The 19,634-nt window shown below is 55.8% G+C and overlaps 1 protein-coding gene across 3 annotated transcripts in view; it reads left to right on the forward strand.

The window, feature by feature from the left end:
• Positions 1-184: 184 nt before the first annotated feature.
• FLT4 (fms related receptor tyrosine kinase 4) overlaps positions 185-19,634 on the forward strand; it is a 46,933-nt gene continuing 27,483 nt past the window's right edge. For all 3 annotated transcript variants that reach the window (XM_065734757.1, XM_065734758.1, XM_065734759.1), the window contains exons 1-2: positions 185-253; positions 14,960-15,056. In XM_065734757.1, coding sequence (XP_065590829.1) covers positions 196-253; positions 14,960-15,056 — 155 coding nt within the window. In that variant the 5' untranslated portion in view covers positions 185-195. The remainder of the gene's footprint in view (positions 254-14,959; positions 15,057-19,634) is intronic.

A 19,634-nucleotide genomic window follows, 5' to 3' on the forward strand; every position in this document is an offset into this window, starting at 1 on the left:
CCGCCCCGTACCCGCCCGGCGCCCCGCGGGGTTCGGCGGAGGGCGGCGGGCTGCCCGGGCGGGCGGAGGAAAAGGAAGCGGCCCCGGTTCTCCCTCCCCGCCCGCCGCCGCGCGTCGCCGCAGCTGGGGAGCGCCGGGAGCACAGCTCGGGCGCGGGGCGTTCCGCACCGCTCCGAGCCGCCCGCAGCCCCGGAGATGAAGAGAGTTTGCACGCTGCCCCTCTGGCTGTGGCTCGGCATTGTCTCGGAAGCAGGTGAGCGCTGCGGGGCCGACCCGGGCACCTGCGGCGGTGCGGGAGGTGCGGCTGCCCGGACGGGGCCGCTCCGGGGGTGTCCCGAGGAGATACGGGGAGGGCACAGCTCGTCGGGCTGCCCCGCGCCCCGCAGCGTCCCGCCGCTGTCCCCAGCCCCGACGGGGCGCACCGCGGCTGTCCCCGACGGCTGTGACGGCCGCGCGGGGCCGCGGGTGTGCGCGGGGGGAAACGTCCGCGGAGTGTTAGGGTGGGAATTTCTTGGCGGCCGCAGGGCAGCCCGCGATCCGCTCCGTTATTGTTCGTAGGCAGAGGCATCGCTCCGAGCGGCGGGCGTCGTGTGGGAGGAGGGCAGGAGGAAGAGGGGCTCCTTGCACTGCTCTGCCCGCTGCCCACCCAGCCCTTGGTGGTCACTGTGGTTCACCCGGGACCCCCCAGGACGGGGAGTTGGCGAGAGGCTGAAGGCAGCGAGCTGAGCCCCGCAGCTGTGGCGTGGGGCAGGTGGATGCTGTTCCCCTCTGACTGTGGAGTGCAGACCCGGGGGAGGGGGGGCACCGCCAGAGATGGGGCAGCAGAACCCCGGGAAGCTGGTGTGAGCCGAGTGCTACAGATGGAAGCGAGACCAATGGGAAGTTGGTAATGCAGGAGGAAGGCAGGGAGACAAATTTGGGGGCTCAAACAGAATTTTTGTAGCCTTCAGCTCAGTGAATCGCTGTCAGCGTTGGCTTACCGGCAGGGCTGAGGGTCTGGGTGTGGCGGTGCAGAGCGGGCTGTGGGCAGCACGCTGTGCCCACGGTGACACGATGCTCCAGTTCCACGAAGGGACTTGCTGCAGTGCGAGAGCTGCAGCTGCTCACGGCGTTCTTGTTAGCAGTCTGCAAAGTGGTGCGTGGCTGTGCCACGTCCATCCATCCCCCTGAGGTGCAGAGAGGGCTCTGTGTGGATCTCATGTGGGGCTCAGCACCGCCCTGGAGCTGTGCTGTGCTGCCTGGTGAGTGCAGCACGGAAGGGTGATGTGGAGCTCAAGCAGGGGACCATAGCCCCGCTCACATGTGGGTTGGAAGGGACCTTAAAGGTTATCTGCTGCCTCTGCCTTCTGTCCAGCTTTACCTGAGAGCAGTTTTGCAGTGCTCCCAACTGCGTGCCAGCATTTGCTCCCCTCAGAAACTGGGATGTGAGCGTGAGATTGTTCCGTGTGGGGATGGTGGAATAGTTCGGTTTGCGACCGCAGAGGGCCCATCCCAGTGCTGCATCCTGCTTGTCCCTGCGCCCCGTTGCCCTGCTCAGTGGGAGGAGGTGGGCTTTCGCTGTGCCCCAGCTGCATGGTGACCCCAGGATGGAGCATCCCAGGGTCAGCCTCCATGCACAGCAGTGGGATTGCTCACACCCTGCCTGGTTCCTGCAGCGTGACCCCATGGTGCGAAGGAAGGGCCCGTGCTTGTGTAGGACGTGAGCCGATGGTGCTGGCGACTGCTGCTGCCCTCCTCAGAGCACACGGACCTCCTGGCCGGGTGCGAGGCCAGCCCCTGCCAGCAGCAACATTTGCACTCGCAGATGGGATTTGGAGCACTTGTTTTATGGCGAGCAATAAACATGGGCTGTTTCAGCAACACCCTTTCATGCAAAAACCCAAGAGCGCACAGCAAGCCGCGCTCTGGTTCAGCCCAGTGGCTTGGTGGTGAAGCAGTGCTAGGACTGGGACAGCAGGGCTGGGTTGGGGGCACCCGTGACCTCAGCGTTTGCATAAGGAAATCCTTAGGGGGAATGGGCTGCTTTCCCTGCCCTGGGGTTTGGTTTGGGCATTCCAGCCCACAGCTCACTGCCTGTGCAAACTAAACTGCCACAGGGAGATCAGCGGCTGAGCTCAGTTTGACATTTGGCTGAGGGGGGCACACCCCCAGCAGCACAATGACCCCAACCAGGAGGGACCCACCCACCTCCATGCTGCCCCTCTGCTCCACGTGAGATCCCTGTCCCTGGGGGGGTCTCAGCCCAGCAGCATTTTCCAGGGCAGGCGTGGGAAGGGCAGGTGCTCCAGGAGGGAACAGGCTGTTCTCGGGGCAGTTCCTGGGGAGGGAAAGGGAGAACGGGATCCCACGGGAACAGCAGCCAGGTCGGGGCCAGGCAGACACTGCTCCAGCACTGTGTGAGGCACCTGCAGCACTGCTGTGCCAAAGAGGTGGGGGCCCTTAGTGGGTGCTCAGCCCTCAGTGGCTTGAGGAGAAGCATGAGCCCTGCAGGGTGCACCCACAGAGTGAGCATCACCTGCATCTTTGCATTCAGGATGCTGGATCGAACAGTCCAAAGCAATGGGGGCAAGGTTTAGGGCCCGTGGTTTTGGGGGATGCATGTTTACTCTGTGCTCATCCCACTCAAAAGCTGCACCATGCCCAGGGGGTCCTGTGGGCACAGGGAGAAGCGCTGAGCCCTGTGCCAGCCAGATCTCACTGCCCCAGGAGTGGTTATGGTGGTTTCCTTATGAGAAACAACCCAACACCACAGAGCTTTTCCGCTAGGCAAAATCACAGTGTGGTGGCTCCCTGTGGGTGGCTGTGGTGAGGGCATGAGGAGCATGGTGTCATCTCAGCTCCTGCACATCCCCTCCTGGGCAAAGGGATGCTGCCCCAGCAGGGTACTGTGAAGGAACCCAGGAGCATGCTCTGCACCAGAGCTGAGCTTATCCCGAGACCTTCATCAGCAAAAGAAATGCTGCCACAGCTGCCCTGGCATCTAGTGACTAGTTAAATTAATTCCAGGGTTTTATTGCCTCTGGCTATCCCAGACCTTTGTTTCTTGTTTCATGTTGTTGGAAGGGAGGGTTCACCGGGCCCCAGGGGGGCTTTTTCTCTCTGGTCGGAATAGTTGTGATGTTTTCGGCACAAAGTGTTATTGCCCATCTGCGGTGCTCATTGTTAGCACGGAGATGGCCGGCGCTCAAGTGGGCGAGGAGGCTCCCGGTGAAAGTCCCCTCGGTTTTACAGGCACACATCTGTCCTGGAGTTCTTTCCATGCTGAGGGATCAGAAACAGGTCTGAGGCAGTGACTTGTGTTTCACCTTACAGCTTCTCCCACGTGCTAATTGTTTTTCTTGCTGCAGTTCTGCCCCCGCCTCCCAGCGTGAGCACCGTTCGGGCCAAGCTTGGAGGTGCCGTGGGACGGACGTCATGTGTAATGGGGAGGATCAGCTCAGGGGGTCCTGGAAAGGCTTCAGGCGATGGGACAGGGCTGTGGGGAATGCTGTGAGACATCCGAGTGCGCTCTCCTCTGTCTGGGTGCAGTGTGACCAAACGAAGCCTTCTGTGGAGGGAAAGGCAGCAAGAAACCAGGGGTACCCCCAAATGAGGCGTGAAAAGGGCTGCAGACCCTCTTGGTCTCATCCTCTGTTGCCAATGGACAGAGCTGTGTGGTGAGCAGAGGCGGAGGGGAAAGGTGGGACTTGACCTGCCTATGCATGCAGGGAGTGACCCGAGCAGCAGAGTGATGCTCTTGAGACCTTTGGTGCATCTAGATCCCATGCACAGCAGTTCTCTGCCCACAGCTGGGTGAACGTGGTGCCTGCGCGGGGTCAGGTGAAGCAAAACCGCGCGGTGCCGGTGCCAGGCTCGGTGTCCAGGTTCTCCCTGGTGGAGGTCAGCGGTGGTTCATGGGAAAGGAAAAATTGGCAGCTGGGCCGGATGTCCCTGCATTTCCCCTCTTCCTGCAGCCGCCTGAACGATGTTCCTTATTTAGCTTTCCTGACGGACAGGAGGAATCTGATGGCGGAAACTGTCACTGCCTGATAACAGCGCGGTGAGCTCTGCGCTGGGCGGCACAGTGGGGAGCAGGGCAGTTCTGACCCTGTGCTGGGACAGCCGTGGGCAGGGAAGGCACCCACAGCCCTTCCCTGGGTGCTGCTTGGTGCTCAGGCAAGGTTTTCTGCTTGCTGGCAATGTGGGCGTGAGCAGCACCAGGAGCTGTGGTCAAGCACAGACATCAGCACTGGGACCACCGTCCATGCAGGGCTGCTCCAACCGAGCACAGATGTCACTGCATGTTGCATTCTGCTTTCTCTCCGTAGGAGATGGCATCCTGCTTGCTTCTGATGCGTGTGCCCACAGTGACCAGCCCCAAAACCACAAAAGGTCCCGAAATGCAGCCTGGATTTCAATGTATTCATTGATTTTTATCTTGCATCTGTGGAGGCCACCAGGCTGCTCCCATACCAATAAGAGCATTGTTTCCATGGCAATTAATGTATTTTAAAAGGGCAGAATGTACAGAGAGACTGTATTTTTTAAAGAGCGAGCCCTAAGCAGAGCAGCCCTTACCCCCCATGTGGCTGTTGGACTCTGGGTTCGACTCTGTGTGGTACACAGATTGACATCATGGGCATGAGGTGCACATTGCTCATAAGAAGGGATCACTGCTCCTTTGCTACCCGGGATGTGCTGCGTTCCCTGGGGCACTGGGAGCTCTAAGATATGTGTCTGGCCGATTCTGCTTTAGCTGAGCAATATTAAAAGTATTAAAATTCTGTGCCCTCTGAGCATTGCCCTCTCTGACCCCATCATCCACAACCAGTGCCACAGATTCACGCAGGCCTGGTGGATGGGGGAGGCAGCAGGAGCCCCTGCCCCCAGACCAGGGCTCAGCTCGATCCCCACAGGGATAACAGGGCCTTGGCATCGTCCCTGACTGTTCCAGGGCAGAAAAAGCAGCAGAGTGCACAGCGCAAGTTGTTTGTTTGAAGTTACACACGCTGCTCCTGGCGTCACTTCCCCGCGTGATGCACGCTCACATCGCAGCAGTGTGAGCTAAATCCCATGAGCTAACTTCCCACGGCACCTTCCTGCCACGGCCGTCACCTCACCCGGCCACAGTCACAGCAAAGCTGAGGATACTGCCTACCCCATGGCCTGCAGCCAGCGGGGGAGAAAGGCGTCTCTTGGGGACACTCCGTGCCAAGCTCCAAGAAGTGTTGAAGGGCTTTTGTTGTGGAGCTGCCCGGGGATGGGCAGGGTGAAGCAAAGGAGCACCCCGAACCCAGCGTGGTTTCCCTGTGTGGGAGAGGTGCATAGGACCCGTGTTGGCTGGGGAAGCGTGGCCGTGCAGATGTGTGTGTGTGTGCTGTGGGCTGGCTCCAGGGCTCAGCCCTCGGCCTGTCACTTGTTTTCTCTCGCTCTGAAATACTGCCGTCTGCTGAGATGGATGTTGGATGTGGTGACCTAAAAAAATAAATACTGGCGAAAGTAAGGGTAAAGTCAATAGTTTCCTTGGACAGCAGTAAATCTTGATATCTACCAAGGCAGAAGGTTGGGCACAAACTGTGGTTTGTATCTTGGAACTGCCAGCTCAGAGTGATGACAGAGAACGAAACAGCATCCAGCAGAGGTGACAGCACTGAGCACCCGCAGAAATCCATCCCTTCACCATGGGCTGTCCCTGGTGTGATCTCCTCTGCGTGGCCCTCATCCCATTGTGGTGCTGCAGCACTTGGCCCTCGGGAAGTGAATGGCAGCGGTTCAGTGGTGGGAGTGGCTGTGGTGTGGGGTGTCCTAATGAGAGATGCTCACAGCCACAGGTACCCCCGAGATGATGGACGAGCAGTACAGGTCCGCTGTGCTGGGATGGAATGATGGGGAGGTAATGCTGTGCTGCAATGGAATCACCCAGTGATGCTCTGTGGGATATGTGGCCCACGGACTCCGTGTTGGGATGGGATCTGGGCGTATGCTGTCCATCCTCTATTCCCCATGGGATGTCCCCAGTGTGCAAAACAGAGGATCCTTTTTGTCGGGGCGCTAGCAAGGCCTGTGTGGCATTTCAAAGGATGTATGGGGTGGAGGGGAGAGCCAGGGTCTCATTTTATATGGCAGCAGGAGCACAAAGCTGCCTTTGGCACAGCGTTGGCCATGGGGTTACGGGGGTGATGAAAGGCAGCGGAGACTCTGTGCGGTGTTGGCCTCACAGTCACCTTTTCCAAAAGAAAAACACTTCTTAGTACAATAGTAGGTTAAAAAAAAAAAAGAAAGAAAGATAAACAAACAGGGCCCCATGTGAACTTAGGAGAGTTGTATGAGTGAGAAGAGATGCCCGTGGTGAGACAGTGGAGGGGCTCTGGTCCTCTGCCCACATCATTACTTGGTCCAGTGCTTTGGCAAAATGGTCCCAAACTTCCCATCACATGGTGAGGCTGCAGGCACTGGCTGGTGACCAGGCAGCAGAAGTGATGTGTGGTCTCCTTAGCACCATTCCCCCTGTCAGTACTCTGCTCCTCCAGTGGAAATCGTTCACATGTGTCAACGCTTCCTTCCCATCGGGCTGCTTGCGTGCTCTGCCCGCTGGGCTGCGCGGAAGGGAAGCACCTTTGAATGGGAAAACAACTGTCAGCCTCTGGGTATGAGCTTTGTAATCGGGTCGTTATGGAGCTTGGTTATGCCACTGAAAGCTGTTTTTAAGTGCAGCATAAGGTGGTGTAGCTTTCTGGCCTTCAAATAGCATCACAGCCCAATGCTACCATTTGGGCTGGGTGTTCCATCGTAGGAATCCTGCTGTGATCTACAGTGTGACATTTCAAAGTCATCCTCTCTTGGAAGGCGGTTAGATGAGTTTCATATCTGCGTGAGGGGTGTTATGAGGAGGTGGGGAGAGAGAGCTGTGCAGATGTTCACCAGCCAGCTAATCTTGAGTGACGCACATGCCCCAGTGCACTTTGGCTCTCGGAGCTGATGATTATCATCTCCCACTGCAACGGGTCCAGGCTCATGGGTGCAGCTGTGTGCCAAGAGAAACCCAGAGCGTGTCCGCTCCGTGCCCCAGGCACCCTGTGGGGCTGGCAGGGAGAAGGCAGGACCTGCTGGCTCATTGGGATGAGGAGCAGCCCAGCAGAGCCCTGCGTGCGGGTAGACCATCGCTGCACTCCTCTCCAATCTTGTCCCTCTCGGGGATCCCACAGAGAGTCATCAGATTTTTATTAACTGCATCAGGGAGGACTCTGGTTTTGGCCAGCTCCAGCTGCTTTCAGGGATGGCAGAAAGCCCACTGTGCTGCAGTGTTTTTCAGGCTGAGACTCCTTATCTCCCTGCCTTTGGGTGCCAGGGATGCTCTCGTGTCTGCGATGATCACTCAGCTCTTCCCGCAGCGCTCCCCACTCACGTGGCTGACCTCGTACCTGAGGTTTCCTTCCTCTGCTCCCAATGACGAACTCTCCTTTGAAGCAGATCCCTGTGATCTTCCTGCCTCCCCCCGTGCCCACCCTGGTGGCGGCAGCAGAAGGGGCCGTGCGGATGCGCTGTGCACACGTGCGGGTGTGCACGCAGAGACTGCACGTGGAGGGCTCCGTGCGCTCGGGCTCCCCAGGCAGCAGCGTGCTCTCGAGCCCGTGACCACTCTTCCCTTTGCTTTTTCATTAGGATTATTTTTAGGTTATACTTGTTGCTTGAGAACCTGGCTTTGATGATCAGGAAGTTAATGTTCCTCCTGCCCTTTGCTTGTGGTTCCTACCTTCTGGACCCGTCTTCATCTAATGGAGCTTTTTAATGTTGCACTGACTCTGGGATGAACCTATTTTCTTTGTTCCATTTTATCTTTCATCAGGAACCATAAAGATTCCTCCTTTCTTCCTTGAGTATATTTTTTTCCCAAGCTAAAGCAGCCCAGTTCCTGCTGCTCTGCCCTCCTCAGAGGTAGGGCTAGAGGTGCACAGAGGCTGCATTATGGGGAGCCAGGAGCAGATGGAGAATTGAATCCAGGTTTTCCAAGGCCATGGTAATCACCATAATTAGAACTGTTTTTTCCCCAACTCACCCTGTTCATCAGCTTCTCCTGCACTCAAGGATGGGTCGTGCTGTGGAGCAGAGTGTGCACTGCCAGCTCCGGGCAGCTGTGTGGTTGGAGGGCTCTGTGCTGATTTCTGTTGACAGCCAAGTAGCAAACATCTGGATGCAAACCCCAGGGATGGGGAGATGGACCAGCAGGGCTTCTCCTATTGGCATGGTGCCTCCCAGCCCAGCTGCCTGCCTTGCAGGTGCCCAGATAAACCACTCTGATGCGTTCTGGGCATTGCTTCGCTGAGCTGCTCAGCCCATCCATGAGCCAAAAGTCTTGGGAAGAGCCAAACTCCGAAGGACAGAAATTAAACCCACGCAGATTGAGCAAAAGCAAACATTCAACTTGGATTTTTCTTCCCAAATGCCACTGCCCTTTTCTCTCTGCACTTAGTAGTGGCCCTGGGGATCCCTCTGACTTCCCAGTTAGATGCATCTCCCACGGAGAGGTGGATGCCACCTCGCTGAACTCTGCTCTCCCACTGGCACAGTTCCAGCTCTCTGTGAGCACAGCTCAGGGGTCAGCTGGTGGCAGGGATGTGGGTAACGGTGGCAAAGCCAAGTGTGCATGGAAACCTCGGTCCTGTCAGCACCACTTCCCAGGTCTCCCCTTCTACGTGTAGTGGGTCCTTGCTGTCTGTCTCACAGCTTGTGCTGGCCGTGGTGGTCCACCAGGTACCAAGTCTGGTCCCGCACTCATGGTCTATCCATCGTATCCCTTCAGGTAAGAGGTGCAGCACACAATGCTGGTTCTGTCACCAGTCTCCTAAAGCTGTCCAATCCCTCTACTCTTCCTGTGCCACACTAATCACGTCCTGCGGGGGCAGAGAACACGAGCAGGGTGAGATTTGGAAAGAAGTAAATTGAAATAGGAAGAGAAGCAACTTGACAGTCCTTAGGGTGTGGGAGGGTAGTTTTAATTGAGTTCTGCGAGGGTTTAGCCATGCAGTTAATAGGGGCTGCAGGAAGAGGGGTGGCTGTGTGTGCTAAGCAGGGCTGTGCAGAGGCAGTGGCAGGGTGGGAGCTGTCCGTTCCGACCCGTTTGGGGCTTTCTGGCCCTTGGGGAGTGAATCCTGCAGACGGAATGGGGCTGTTCCTGTCTGCAGGCACTGTGCATCCCGCTGCGCCGGAGCTGCCCTCCGAAATGTCAGGGAGAGGAAGCAATCCTCAGCTTGTTAGTTTCTAGAAGGAAATAAAACACACAGATGGCTGAAGCATCCTCTATCTCAAAAGCAGGAAAAGGATTCTCCAGGCAGGAGCAGGCGGCCAGCAAACCCGGAGCAATCCAGGGAGCGAGGGACCAAACAAAGCGGTGTCTGGCCAGCAGCGAAGGGCGGGCTTGGTGGGGAAACGGGCTGTGATGTGCGGGAGCATCCCTGGCCCGGCGAGAGCAGCAAACAGCCGCTCCCCCGGGGCACGAGGAGGCTGCTGACAGCACAGATCCTGGAGGAGGTCTGCAGGGTGGCCCCGGCTGACCCGCTGCCCCGGGCCGGACGCGGGGTACCTGACAGAGGCTAACTTTGGCTCAGGACGCAGCCTCTCGGGGAGGATGGAGTGGGGAGCGAGCGCCGGGGGGAGGGAGAGGAAAGACGGCAGGAGACAGAAATGCAAACACGGCCTGAGAGCTATGGGGCAGGGGGAGGGGGGAGAGGAAAAAGCAGGGTAAACCTGGCAGGATGGAGCAGGAAACCGGGCTGGAGCGAGCAGGGCGATGGTGAGATAGTGCTTCCTGCGGGGGGAGAGGAGAGAGGCAGACAGATAAACAGTGTGTGTGATGGGGATGCTGCAGGGCACAGCGTGGCGGCCGCTCCTGGCACGTGGGGGGCTGTGCCAGTGCCGGGTGCCTGAAGCAGCAGTGCACGGCGGTTTGGTGCTTCCACGCTGTGCTCTGCGTTGATCTCCTCTGTTTCTGTCTCCTGATGGGGTCGCCAGCTTGCAAGTCTGAAAGCTGGAGGAACCCAGAGGGCGCACAACTTTGCCTCCTTCCCCATCAGTGCAGGGGTTATGGGATTTTGTGCCTTGCCAATAAAAAGTAACCAGTGACTTAAAGCCTATGAGCAGTGAGGGGCGAAGCAGACCCTGGGGTGCTAGCACTGTGGCCGTGGCAGACGTTGGGTTGCTGTGCTGTAGTGTTGGACACGAAGGCTCCGGCACCCGCTAATGATGATCAACCCAATACACTGCGAGCGCTGATTGAATTCCTGTACTTATTAATCTGCCTCCCTTCAAGGAGATCCCTGCAGGGATCCCTTCATGTCTTTGCTCCTCGTTTGGAGCAAAGGAGCACCTCATGCTTTGTGAATATCCTCAGAGTGGCAGGGGCACGGCTCCACCACCCCTGTGTGTTCGATGGCATTTCAGGAGGTGAGGTCCATGGATGTAAATGTCCGTGGCCAAGGGAGCAGCACCCTGCTCACAATCCTGGGGCAGAGGCTGCCCTGTTTTGGTGTCCATTCTCACCATGCTTTAGGACTCTCCCTGCCCACTGTCAGGTTGGAGAGAAGGCACCCAATGCTTCATCCCCACAGCCGTTCATTTCTCATCTGTATGTGATATAACACCTCTCTGCAATACAAGAGGAAGAGATGCCAGCCGTGCATCCATCCTCCCCTCTTGCTGCCCTGCCAGCTCCCTGCTCCTCATGTGCATGATGTTTGTGCTTTGCTGCTCCAGCCCATGCTGGATGCCTGCCTTGGGTGTGGGCAGGAGCTGCTCCCCGTGGGAGCTTCAGCCCTGCAGGAGGACAGCGGTGTGGTTCTGCCCCTGGCTCATGGGCTGTCTGTATGTCTGCGTGTGGGCACGGGTCCCCTGTCCCCAGACAGTTGTGTGGGGAAGGGGTGCCTGGAGCAGAATGGGGGTTTGCATCTGCGTGTGCTGGGGTTAGGTTCTGCAGGGAAGGGGGAAATGGTCCACATGGAGTTTTGAAGGCAAATGCTGCTAATTCTGATGACCCCAGCCTGAAAACCCAGACAAGAGATTTTCCCCTCTTCCCCAGGGCCAGCGTTTGCCACTCTTCTGCTTCAAAAAGGGATTTGTTCAGTCTGTTTCCCCAGCTGCCAGCAAGGTACTGGTATTTTGTCATTGACTTGCCAGGAGCAGGTATTTGCTGACATAGATGTGTCATTGTGCACCATAGCTGCTAAGTGCGTGCCTTGCTCTGCTTGTGCAGGGAGAGCCTCCCTAGTGGGTGTGAGCTTGGGGCAACTGGGGGTTTGGGCTGGGGGGAAGACCCGAGGGAAATGGGAGATGCTGTGCAAGAGAAGCCACATCAGGCTGTCTGCTAGCTTCAGGCCCAGAGTGAAGATGGAGCAGTAGCAGGATCAGGGTGGCTTTGCTTGAGCAAAGGGGAGAGGGGAAGAGGAATTGAGCAAAAAGGGAGAGCTGGAGGGATTAGGGCCAAAAGCACACAGACAGTGTGTCTAGGGGAGCTTTGCTGCGTGCGTGCTATTGTCCGGCTCTGATCACAAAACCATCAGGCACTGACTTTGGTGGCAGGAGCACAAGATGTGTTGGTTTAGCTGGGGACCCACGGTGGCTGCAACAAGAGCAATCCAGCCCAGCACCGGGGAAGGAAGTCAGAGAGAAGGACAGAGTGTGAACAAAACTCCTCTCCGGAAAGGCGCCCGTTAATCAGTCAGCAGGGCCGACTCAGCAGAGAGGGAGGGAAGGGGAAGCACAGAGGGGCTGTGGGGTGTGCGGGGGCTCGGAGGCAGGATCCGGCACAGGGCTTCCTGCAGGCTGCTCAGTCTCTGCGGGGCACTCTAGGGTGGATAACTCTTCCTAGGGGAGTATGGCTTCCCAGCCAGGCCCTAGGATGCGGGACATTGCTGCAGACCATAGAAGCAGCCCTGGCATTGTGCTGTGAGCTGCGGTGGTTTCAGGCTGTGGGAAGAGGGGTGGAAGGGGCTGGGGAAAACAATGGAGCTGCCAGTGATAAGGAGAAGATTCAGCCTTGCCCCATTTGGAGACATATACTGAGAGATCAAGGCTAGAAAAACTGCTGGGAAGTGCACTTCTCTGAAATTAGACAAGGTGTGAGCGGCTGTGGGATCCTGATTCCTCTCCCTGCGTCCCATCAATCCCCCTTCTGTTTATTTTAATATCCCACTGCCAACTTGCTTGGAAACCATCTTGAAAAAACAAAGCCTGCCGGGGCTGCCGCATGCCTTTTTAATTACATTAATGCTCTCCCCGCGTAAGGGCACGATTCAGTGTGCACCCGCGGGCTGAGGAGATAAAGCATCACTGGGGCTGGAGGTGGGGAGGGAGGTTCTGGGAGAAGAGGAGACTCTCAGTGCTCTGGAGACATCTCCCTCGCTCCCTGGGATTTGCCAGAGACACAAACCATCTGTGTGTCGATCAGAGGAGATGCAATGGCCGAGATCAGCGCTGGTAGAGCACCTCCTCCCATAGGGAGGGATGGGGCAGCAGGGGGTGGATCCAGCTTGAGGGATGGAGGGTGATTTGGGGGAAAGTTGGTGGCCTCAAAGATGCTTTTGCAGATGGGTAGCTCTATGCATCCCTTGCCTGTGCTGGGTGCCACAGGTGGCTGTGGGCACCCGCACAGGGAGTCCCCATAGCTGCCATCAGCCAGAGGCCAGTGAGGGGACTGGATGGCCATGGAGGCTCTCAGTGGGGGGGGGCTGGGTGGCCATAAGAGCATCCCCAACCCCACACTGCGGTACTTTCAGAGGGAGCTGTAGTTCCTTTTCCTGTTGTACTTGTGGAGTGCCGCAGACAGGATGCATCTGCAGGAATCCCACAGCCTCAACCTGCACAGATCCCTTCCCCTCCACCCCCCGGCGCTGGTTGCGGCAGGTCACCCCATGGCACGTGAAGGCGTGCAGGGGTTACTTCTCCGAGCATCAGCCATGGGAGGGTCCCACCAACCCTGGTTGCAGGTTTAGGGCTTTGAGAGGTGCCAGGGTTTTGGGATGAGCTTTCAGGGAACCAGCCAGCCCCCCGGCGAGCCTGGGTCTGTCACCCGCTCGCTGGTGAGGGGGATTTGCAGGCCGCGGCCATCTGGAGAGCGGTGTTTGCAGGGGGATAAGCGTGTCCGGCATTCATAGGAAGTGCAGCTTAGTGGTCGGATTCCTCCCTGCCTTTTTTAATAAACCTCATCACATTTTGGAGGGATTTGTCCAAAAAATGCGCTTGTTTATTTTCACAGCCCACGGGGCACATTTTTGTGTGGGACATCCCCAGGCCCCTGCACTGGGGAAGGGGAGGTGGAGGCAGAGCGCCCTCCATGACACCGACCCCACAGACTGGTTGAACACCAAGCAATGGCTGCTGTGGTGGCTGGCTCAGTGCTGACACCGAGGGGTGTCTGTGGGACCGGCCATGGCGAGCGGGGCTCCACACAGGTGGAGGAGGGCCGGGCTGAGGGAGGTGATGGCGGGCGGCGGTGGCCTGCGTCCCGCCGTTGCCATGGGGGCAGCCATGGGGATGGCCGCTGCGGAGCCACGCGCGGGCGGGAAGGAAATGGAGAACAATTGGGCAGAACAAGGCCGGCAGGCTCAGCCTGGCAGTGCTGCTCGGCACGTCCCTCTGCAGCCCCTGCAGTGGCCATGGCTTCCCCTGCTGCTCCTCCGAGGCCTGGTGCTGCCAGGGGACTGGCGGCCATTTGGTGGCCCTGGGACCAAATGCAGAGCGTGAGTGGCTCTCCTGTTTGGAGGCTTTTATCTGCAGGCTGTGCTGTTGGAGGAGAGGCCTCACATGGCATTGCTGCTGCTCTGCCAGGTTTCTCTGTGATTGATAAATGGGTTTAAATGGTACGAAGGAAGGAGACAGACCTGAGCAGACTGCAATTGCACAAACCTCACACGTCTATAAAAATCAAGCTAGCAACATATTTATTGCATTCCTTTCTTCCTTAGCATTTAGCATCTACCTGAGTCACGTTTTCACATTTCACAACTCTGTTTTTTCCCCTCTCTTTCTGGTTAGTTCGCTCACTCGTCTTGGAGTCATCAAAGCTTTTCTTCTGAATTATCTCGTATCCCCAGAAGCTGGGGTTTTAAGATAAAGATCGTGACGCAGTGACAGTTAGAAGCACCGTGCTAATGGAAAACAGCTCTGAGAGTAACCGGTACTTCGGGATGTTTGTCCGTGAGCAGCTCACACAGTGCGCGTCCTGCACTGCGTGGCAGAGATGTGAGCCCAACAGGAGTGGGACTCTCCCAGACTAAAGCAGGGAGAAGTGTGTGATAACGTGTTTATCTGCGTCCCCTGTGAGCCTGGATAGTTTCACTCCTGGAATTCCTGTCCCCCGTGGTGCTAAGGGAAGGGCGCTGCTGTGACCCCCAAAGGTTCAGTCCACTTTGGGTGAGTGTCTGTGCCCAAAGGCAGAAGGGCCTGCTGGCCCCTGACAGCCTTTGCACAAATCCGAGTGTTGTGTTTGTGGTACCTGAGCAGGTGGAGTTTTGTAGCCTCGATTACACTAGTACAGAAAAATCAGCAAGACTCTAGTTAGCATATATCATTTATCAGTACTGCAGGTGAGCTCAGCTTAAATCACCTGGTAAGGAACACCCTGATCTCCGATCTTCCATTCTTTCTCTGGCTCTCATCTGTTCTAGTCTGTCCATTTGGACCCAGGGGGTGTCAAGCCCCAGCTCTAGAGATGGTGCTGAAGAGCTGTGAATGAACCACTCGTGTCCCATTGAGCTTGCACTGAACTCCTTTTGTAAGTGCAGAATCCTAAGAGATGGAGACTCTGAGGTACATGGTTCGTGGGCATGGTGGTGATGGACTGATGGTTGGACTAGGTGATGTTAGTTGTCTTTTCTGACCTTAATGATTGTATGTTTCTATGAGATGTTTGCTTCCCAGCTGCTGCCCTCATCAGTGGATCTGCACTAGCAGGTGTCTGCATCACTCCCTATCTCCTTTCTCTTCACAGATCTGGTGAGCAGCTATTCTATGACCCCCCCTACTCTTAGCATCACTGAGGAGGAACACGTCATCAGCGCCAAGGACACGCTGACCATCACCTGCAGGTACAGTACAGGCAAGCATGGCTCTGCCCATGGCCACTCATAGCTGGTAGGTGCTGGAGGACCTGGCAAGGAGAGCCTGTCAGGGGGATGTTAGCTGCAGCATACCTACAGATAAGCGTGGCTGGTTAGAAATCTGCTGCATGAACCAAGTATGAATTAATCTAATCAATTAATTGAAAAAGAAGCTGGAGGCATCTCAAAGGAGACAGTGATAACCTCTGCTGGAGTCTTGCTGGCAGAAGAAAGAGAAACACTTGGCACGATCTGATAGTAAGATCCTTGTAAGCTCTTTAGGGGTTCCTAACTCTCCTGGTCTTGTCTCTGATGTTTGTTCTCACCTCATCAGGATGCTGGAGTTGTAGTTCTGGTTTCCAAGTTTGGCAGATTATTTGTGGGACGTGGAGAAATGTCATGGGAGAAGGCAAGGCTGCACTTGGTGGTGGTTATGAGCAGCTGCCAGCTTTTCTAGAAAGCTGAGATTTTATTCTCTGCTTTGCACATTTGAAGGTGAAGAAAGAGAAGCCCAAGCCAGGCTGGGTGAATAACTCGTAGGGAGGAGTCTGTGGCTCTGAGAAGGTGTTGTGTCTGAACTGATTTGTCCCATCCTGGGGCATTTGGCTGTATGTGTTCTCAGTGCTACTCCTTATCTTAGAAAACATATCAGAGAGAGAAAAAAAAAGCAGAGCTGGAGTTTCCCTCCAGCAGCTGAAAGCAGATCCGTGCCTGGGATCTGAGCACTAGGGCTCAGTAGGGGTATAAATTCAGCATGGGCCTCAAATGGGTATTTCTCAGTGTTATTTATAACTACTAAGCAATTACTACAAACACTTGGCTTGTATTGTGTTCACGTCTTGTCACAAACATATTTAACTTTTTCTGGAACAGATGGCATTACTCTTACTTTGTGAATCAGTTCATTGCCAGGGAATAGAGATAGAAGAAAAGCTGTTGATGCTCATACTGAGCTGAGTCCTCACGGTCTGGGAAGCCAAGTGTTTGTGGGCTTGTTCATAGAGTGTCCTAAGGAGCCGTGGTGTGTGCTAGGCTGTAGGAAGTGCATGACTGGGCTGTGGTCAGCCACAAGCTGCCATGAAGAAGGTGGAGAGGGACTCTGGAGGTTCTGGCTCTTGCGGTGCTGACTCTCTGCACACCCAGCAAGGCTTTCCCAGGTCACCCTGGACATGTTTGGCCACCAACTCCCGCCACACATTGGCTGTGAGTAACACACACAGAGAAGCAGACCTGTGTTCTTGCTGCTGCTTCAGACAGGGAAGCCGATGAGTAATTGGGACCTGCAGAGACAGCCCTTTGTTGCCTGCAGATTGACCCAAGGCTAAAAGGACATTCTGAAGTTGGAGGTGTGGTTAAAGAGAGTGTCTTTTGCGGTCAAGCATGAACATACCTATTTAGCACCATGAAGCGGAAAGCCTTTCTTTTCCTGGATGGGAAGGATGAGATTGCCCTTTCCTTGTGCACATGCTAGTTGTCAATTAGTATGAAGGAAAATTACAGCGGAAAAAAATCTTATTTCCAGTGCAGACTCGGCATGGCCTGCCCTTGCAGGGAGCATTGTACAAACGGCAGAGGCCCTCCAAGCGGCAGCAAGCTCCCTGCTTCCAGCTGCAGTGCCAGGGCTTGTCTTTCAGGTTCACTAGGCAGCATCAGTACGGTGTGATGGCATGGACACGGCTGAGATAAACAAGGAACATCCCTACCGTTGCCTCCCAGGTGCTATGTGGGACTGAAATGGCCATTTGGGCCATCAGCAAGCACTATTAAAACCCATGCTCTCTCATCCCATATGCTCCCTTGTTGTCCCCTGCCTCTGCATCCTGCTGCCCAAGATGTGCCTCTCTGGGGTTGTGCGGTGTTCTTCACACCATGCACGGGTGACAAGTCTCAGCATGGCTCCAAAATTCCCCTTCTCCCTGTGAGATCTCAAACTCGTGTTTGCCTCATGCTTTGAGGAGAAGGTTTTGCCTCTGGGACACTATTACTTTGTTCGAATGAAAAGTAAATCTTTCCTGGTCCCTGGATCTCTAATTACACCCAGCTGCTACTCCAACCTCTTCTCTGGACTATGGCCCACCCTGGGAAGACCTGGCTTGAGTTAATGGGAGCTGAAGGGAAAAACACACAGACCACCAAGAGAACAGGCGAAGGAGAGGGTGATGGGGCAGGGTAGGGCAGAAACAAGTACAAAATCAAATCCGGGATCCAAAGATTCTTCGCTGAGCATCATGTTGGAGGTGGCTTTGGTTTGACCCTGGTTCTTCCCTTGAGAACAGTGTCCTCTGGCTGCTCTTCAAGCTGCCCTGGAGCCAGGAGCACAGGCCTGTTCAAAGCAGCCCTGCAGCAGAAAACTGAGCCCAAATCCCCCCGCATGAGGCTCCCCACAGGCCTTCCCAGCTTCACCCACTAAGCGTGAGAGTCCCACAGCCAGCTGTGCTCTCAGGCTCCCTCACAGCTCAGCCTGGATCTCCCACACTTGCAGCTCAGCACCCCCCTCCTGCTCCTTCTTGCCCCAGAAGTGACCAGATCCATGCCAGGTCATGGGATGAGCGATGTCTCTGGAGCTGGGCATGCTTCACAGAGGCCCAAAGACACAGCACACCCACAAGGAGTCAGTGGGTGCTGAGGTTCTGCAGTTTCCCCCATCGCCTGACACAGTGCACTCCTCCAGGCAGAGCAGGGGACCTGTGAAGGAGCATTCCTCCAAACATAGATCATGCCAGGGCTGGCTGGAAGCCACAGTGATGTTTTGATCAAGGCATGTGGCACAGCAGGGTGAAGAGGCTGATGGACAGTATGTCTTTCATTAGCTCCCATCCCGAGAAGGAAGGAAAAAACATTGTGAATCTCTGCATTCATGCTTTTGTGAGCCTGCACTGGGGAGAAGCGGAGAGCCTGTGCCCTTCCAACTCATGAATGTTGGAGCTGAGCCTGCAGGAGCTGGCAGCACTACAGCAGAAACCTGTGGAGGGATCGAGCTGGTCCTGGCCATGCCAGCCACATCCCACCCCACAGGTGGGAGAGGGAGCATCACTCAGCCGTGGTGTTTAGAGAGGGAAGAGCAAGGGTGTCCTTTGCTGCCCAGTGACTTCTTCATAGAGCTGACTCACAGATGTTTGTGAATGCACAAACCCTACTGTGGCAGAAAGGAAGTATTTGACCCCGGAGCCCTCGTGGCTTCTGCAGAGGAAATGAGGACTGCGGCGGAGATGGAGGAGCCTGAGGACAAGGCAATGCCCTGCCACAACAGTTCCGCAGTGCTGTCTGGGCACATGCCACACCTGCTGCTCCTTCCTACGGGTGTGCGACTGCTGTGAGCATCCTTTGTGCTGCTGAGGGGGGAATCTGCCTTATCCCACCTAAGCCCGAAGCCACAGCCAGCTTTGCCGATCATACTGCATGTGGGAGCTTCAAAGAGGATTGAAGAAAAGCAATGCCAATTGCAACGACTCCCTTGAAGAGCATCTGTCCTGAAAAGACTTAGGAAAACAGCTGCAGAGAAGCCTGCAGTGCATCTGTTTCCAGCTGGCATCAGCAGGCTCCGTTGCCCAGAGACACGTTATCACAGAGCTGAAAGAAAACAACTTGGGAACAAATCTTCAAAGATGACAGATAGGTGGGGAGGGAGAGCAGTCCCAAAGTGCAGCCTGGACCTTTTCCCAGATGCACAGGGCAGCCTCAGAGAGAAATCCAGGTGAGCCTGGCCTCGTTCCTGCCTTCTTCCGATCCTCTTGATGCACCAGAGACACTAACTTGGACTCGCATTAATGCCTTTACCTTCTGTGTCCCTGCTGGGTCTGGTCAAGCAGCAAATGATGCAAAGAATGTTTTAGTTCAGCCCACAGGCTGGTTGTCAGGGCTGTTTGCACTGGCCCATCCGTGTTTATATAAATACGTGTCACTCAGCTACTGCTGGCCTTGATGGTTAATAAAACAAGTGGGTCTGATAATGCGTGAAAATCCCAGCGGGTAAACAAACAGAAAGCGGAAACACTGGAGACTTGTACAATTACCCTGCTCCACACCGAGTGCCAAAAATGCCTGAGCAAATGCAAAGGGCTTCGGGGCTTCTTTGCTCAGCTGGGGGTTGGAGCTCTCAGCTCTGCCTGGGGATGGGGCCAGGTACCGCTCTGCACTTGGTGCAGTGGGCCTGTGGGTGCAGCAGGAAGGGCCACGCTGTCCTTTGCAGTCGGGATCCAGCTGTGGTGCCACTTGTGAACTGGCTGTGCTCAGAAGCATCTGCCCCAGCCCTGCCACAGCGGTCCCCAGGCTGAGGAGCTGCCTGTGCCCGTGTGCCTATTCCCAAATGGCATAAGAGGTGACTCCAGTTTCCCCTAACAGCACAAACAGTGCTGACCAAAAGCCATTTTTGTCCCACGGCTGTCTCTTGTGATGTCTTCTTTTTTTTCCCCATCTCTCTTTTGCACATTTTTCAGTGACTTTCAACTACGTTGGCAAACATTCAAGTGTGGACTGGGCTGTGCTCTGAAAGGGGCTCTGATTTCACGGAAGGAAACTTCCAGCATGTCATAAAAGCTTGGTTTGTTAGTAGTAAACAAGAGCAGT

This window comes from Cyrtonyx montezumae, unplaced genomic scaffold (genome assembly GCF_038088225.1).
Source record: "Cyrtonyx montezumae isolate F1298 unplaced genomic scaffold, pur_monq_1.0 scaffold_18, whole genome shotgun sequence".
NCBI lineage: Eukaryota > Metazoa > Chordata > Aves > Galliformes > Odontophoridae > Cyrtonyx > Cyrtonyx montezumae.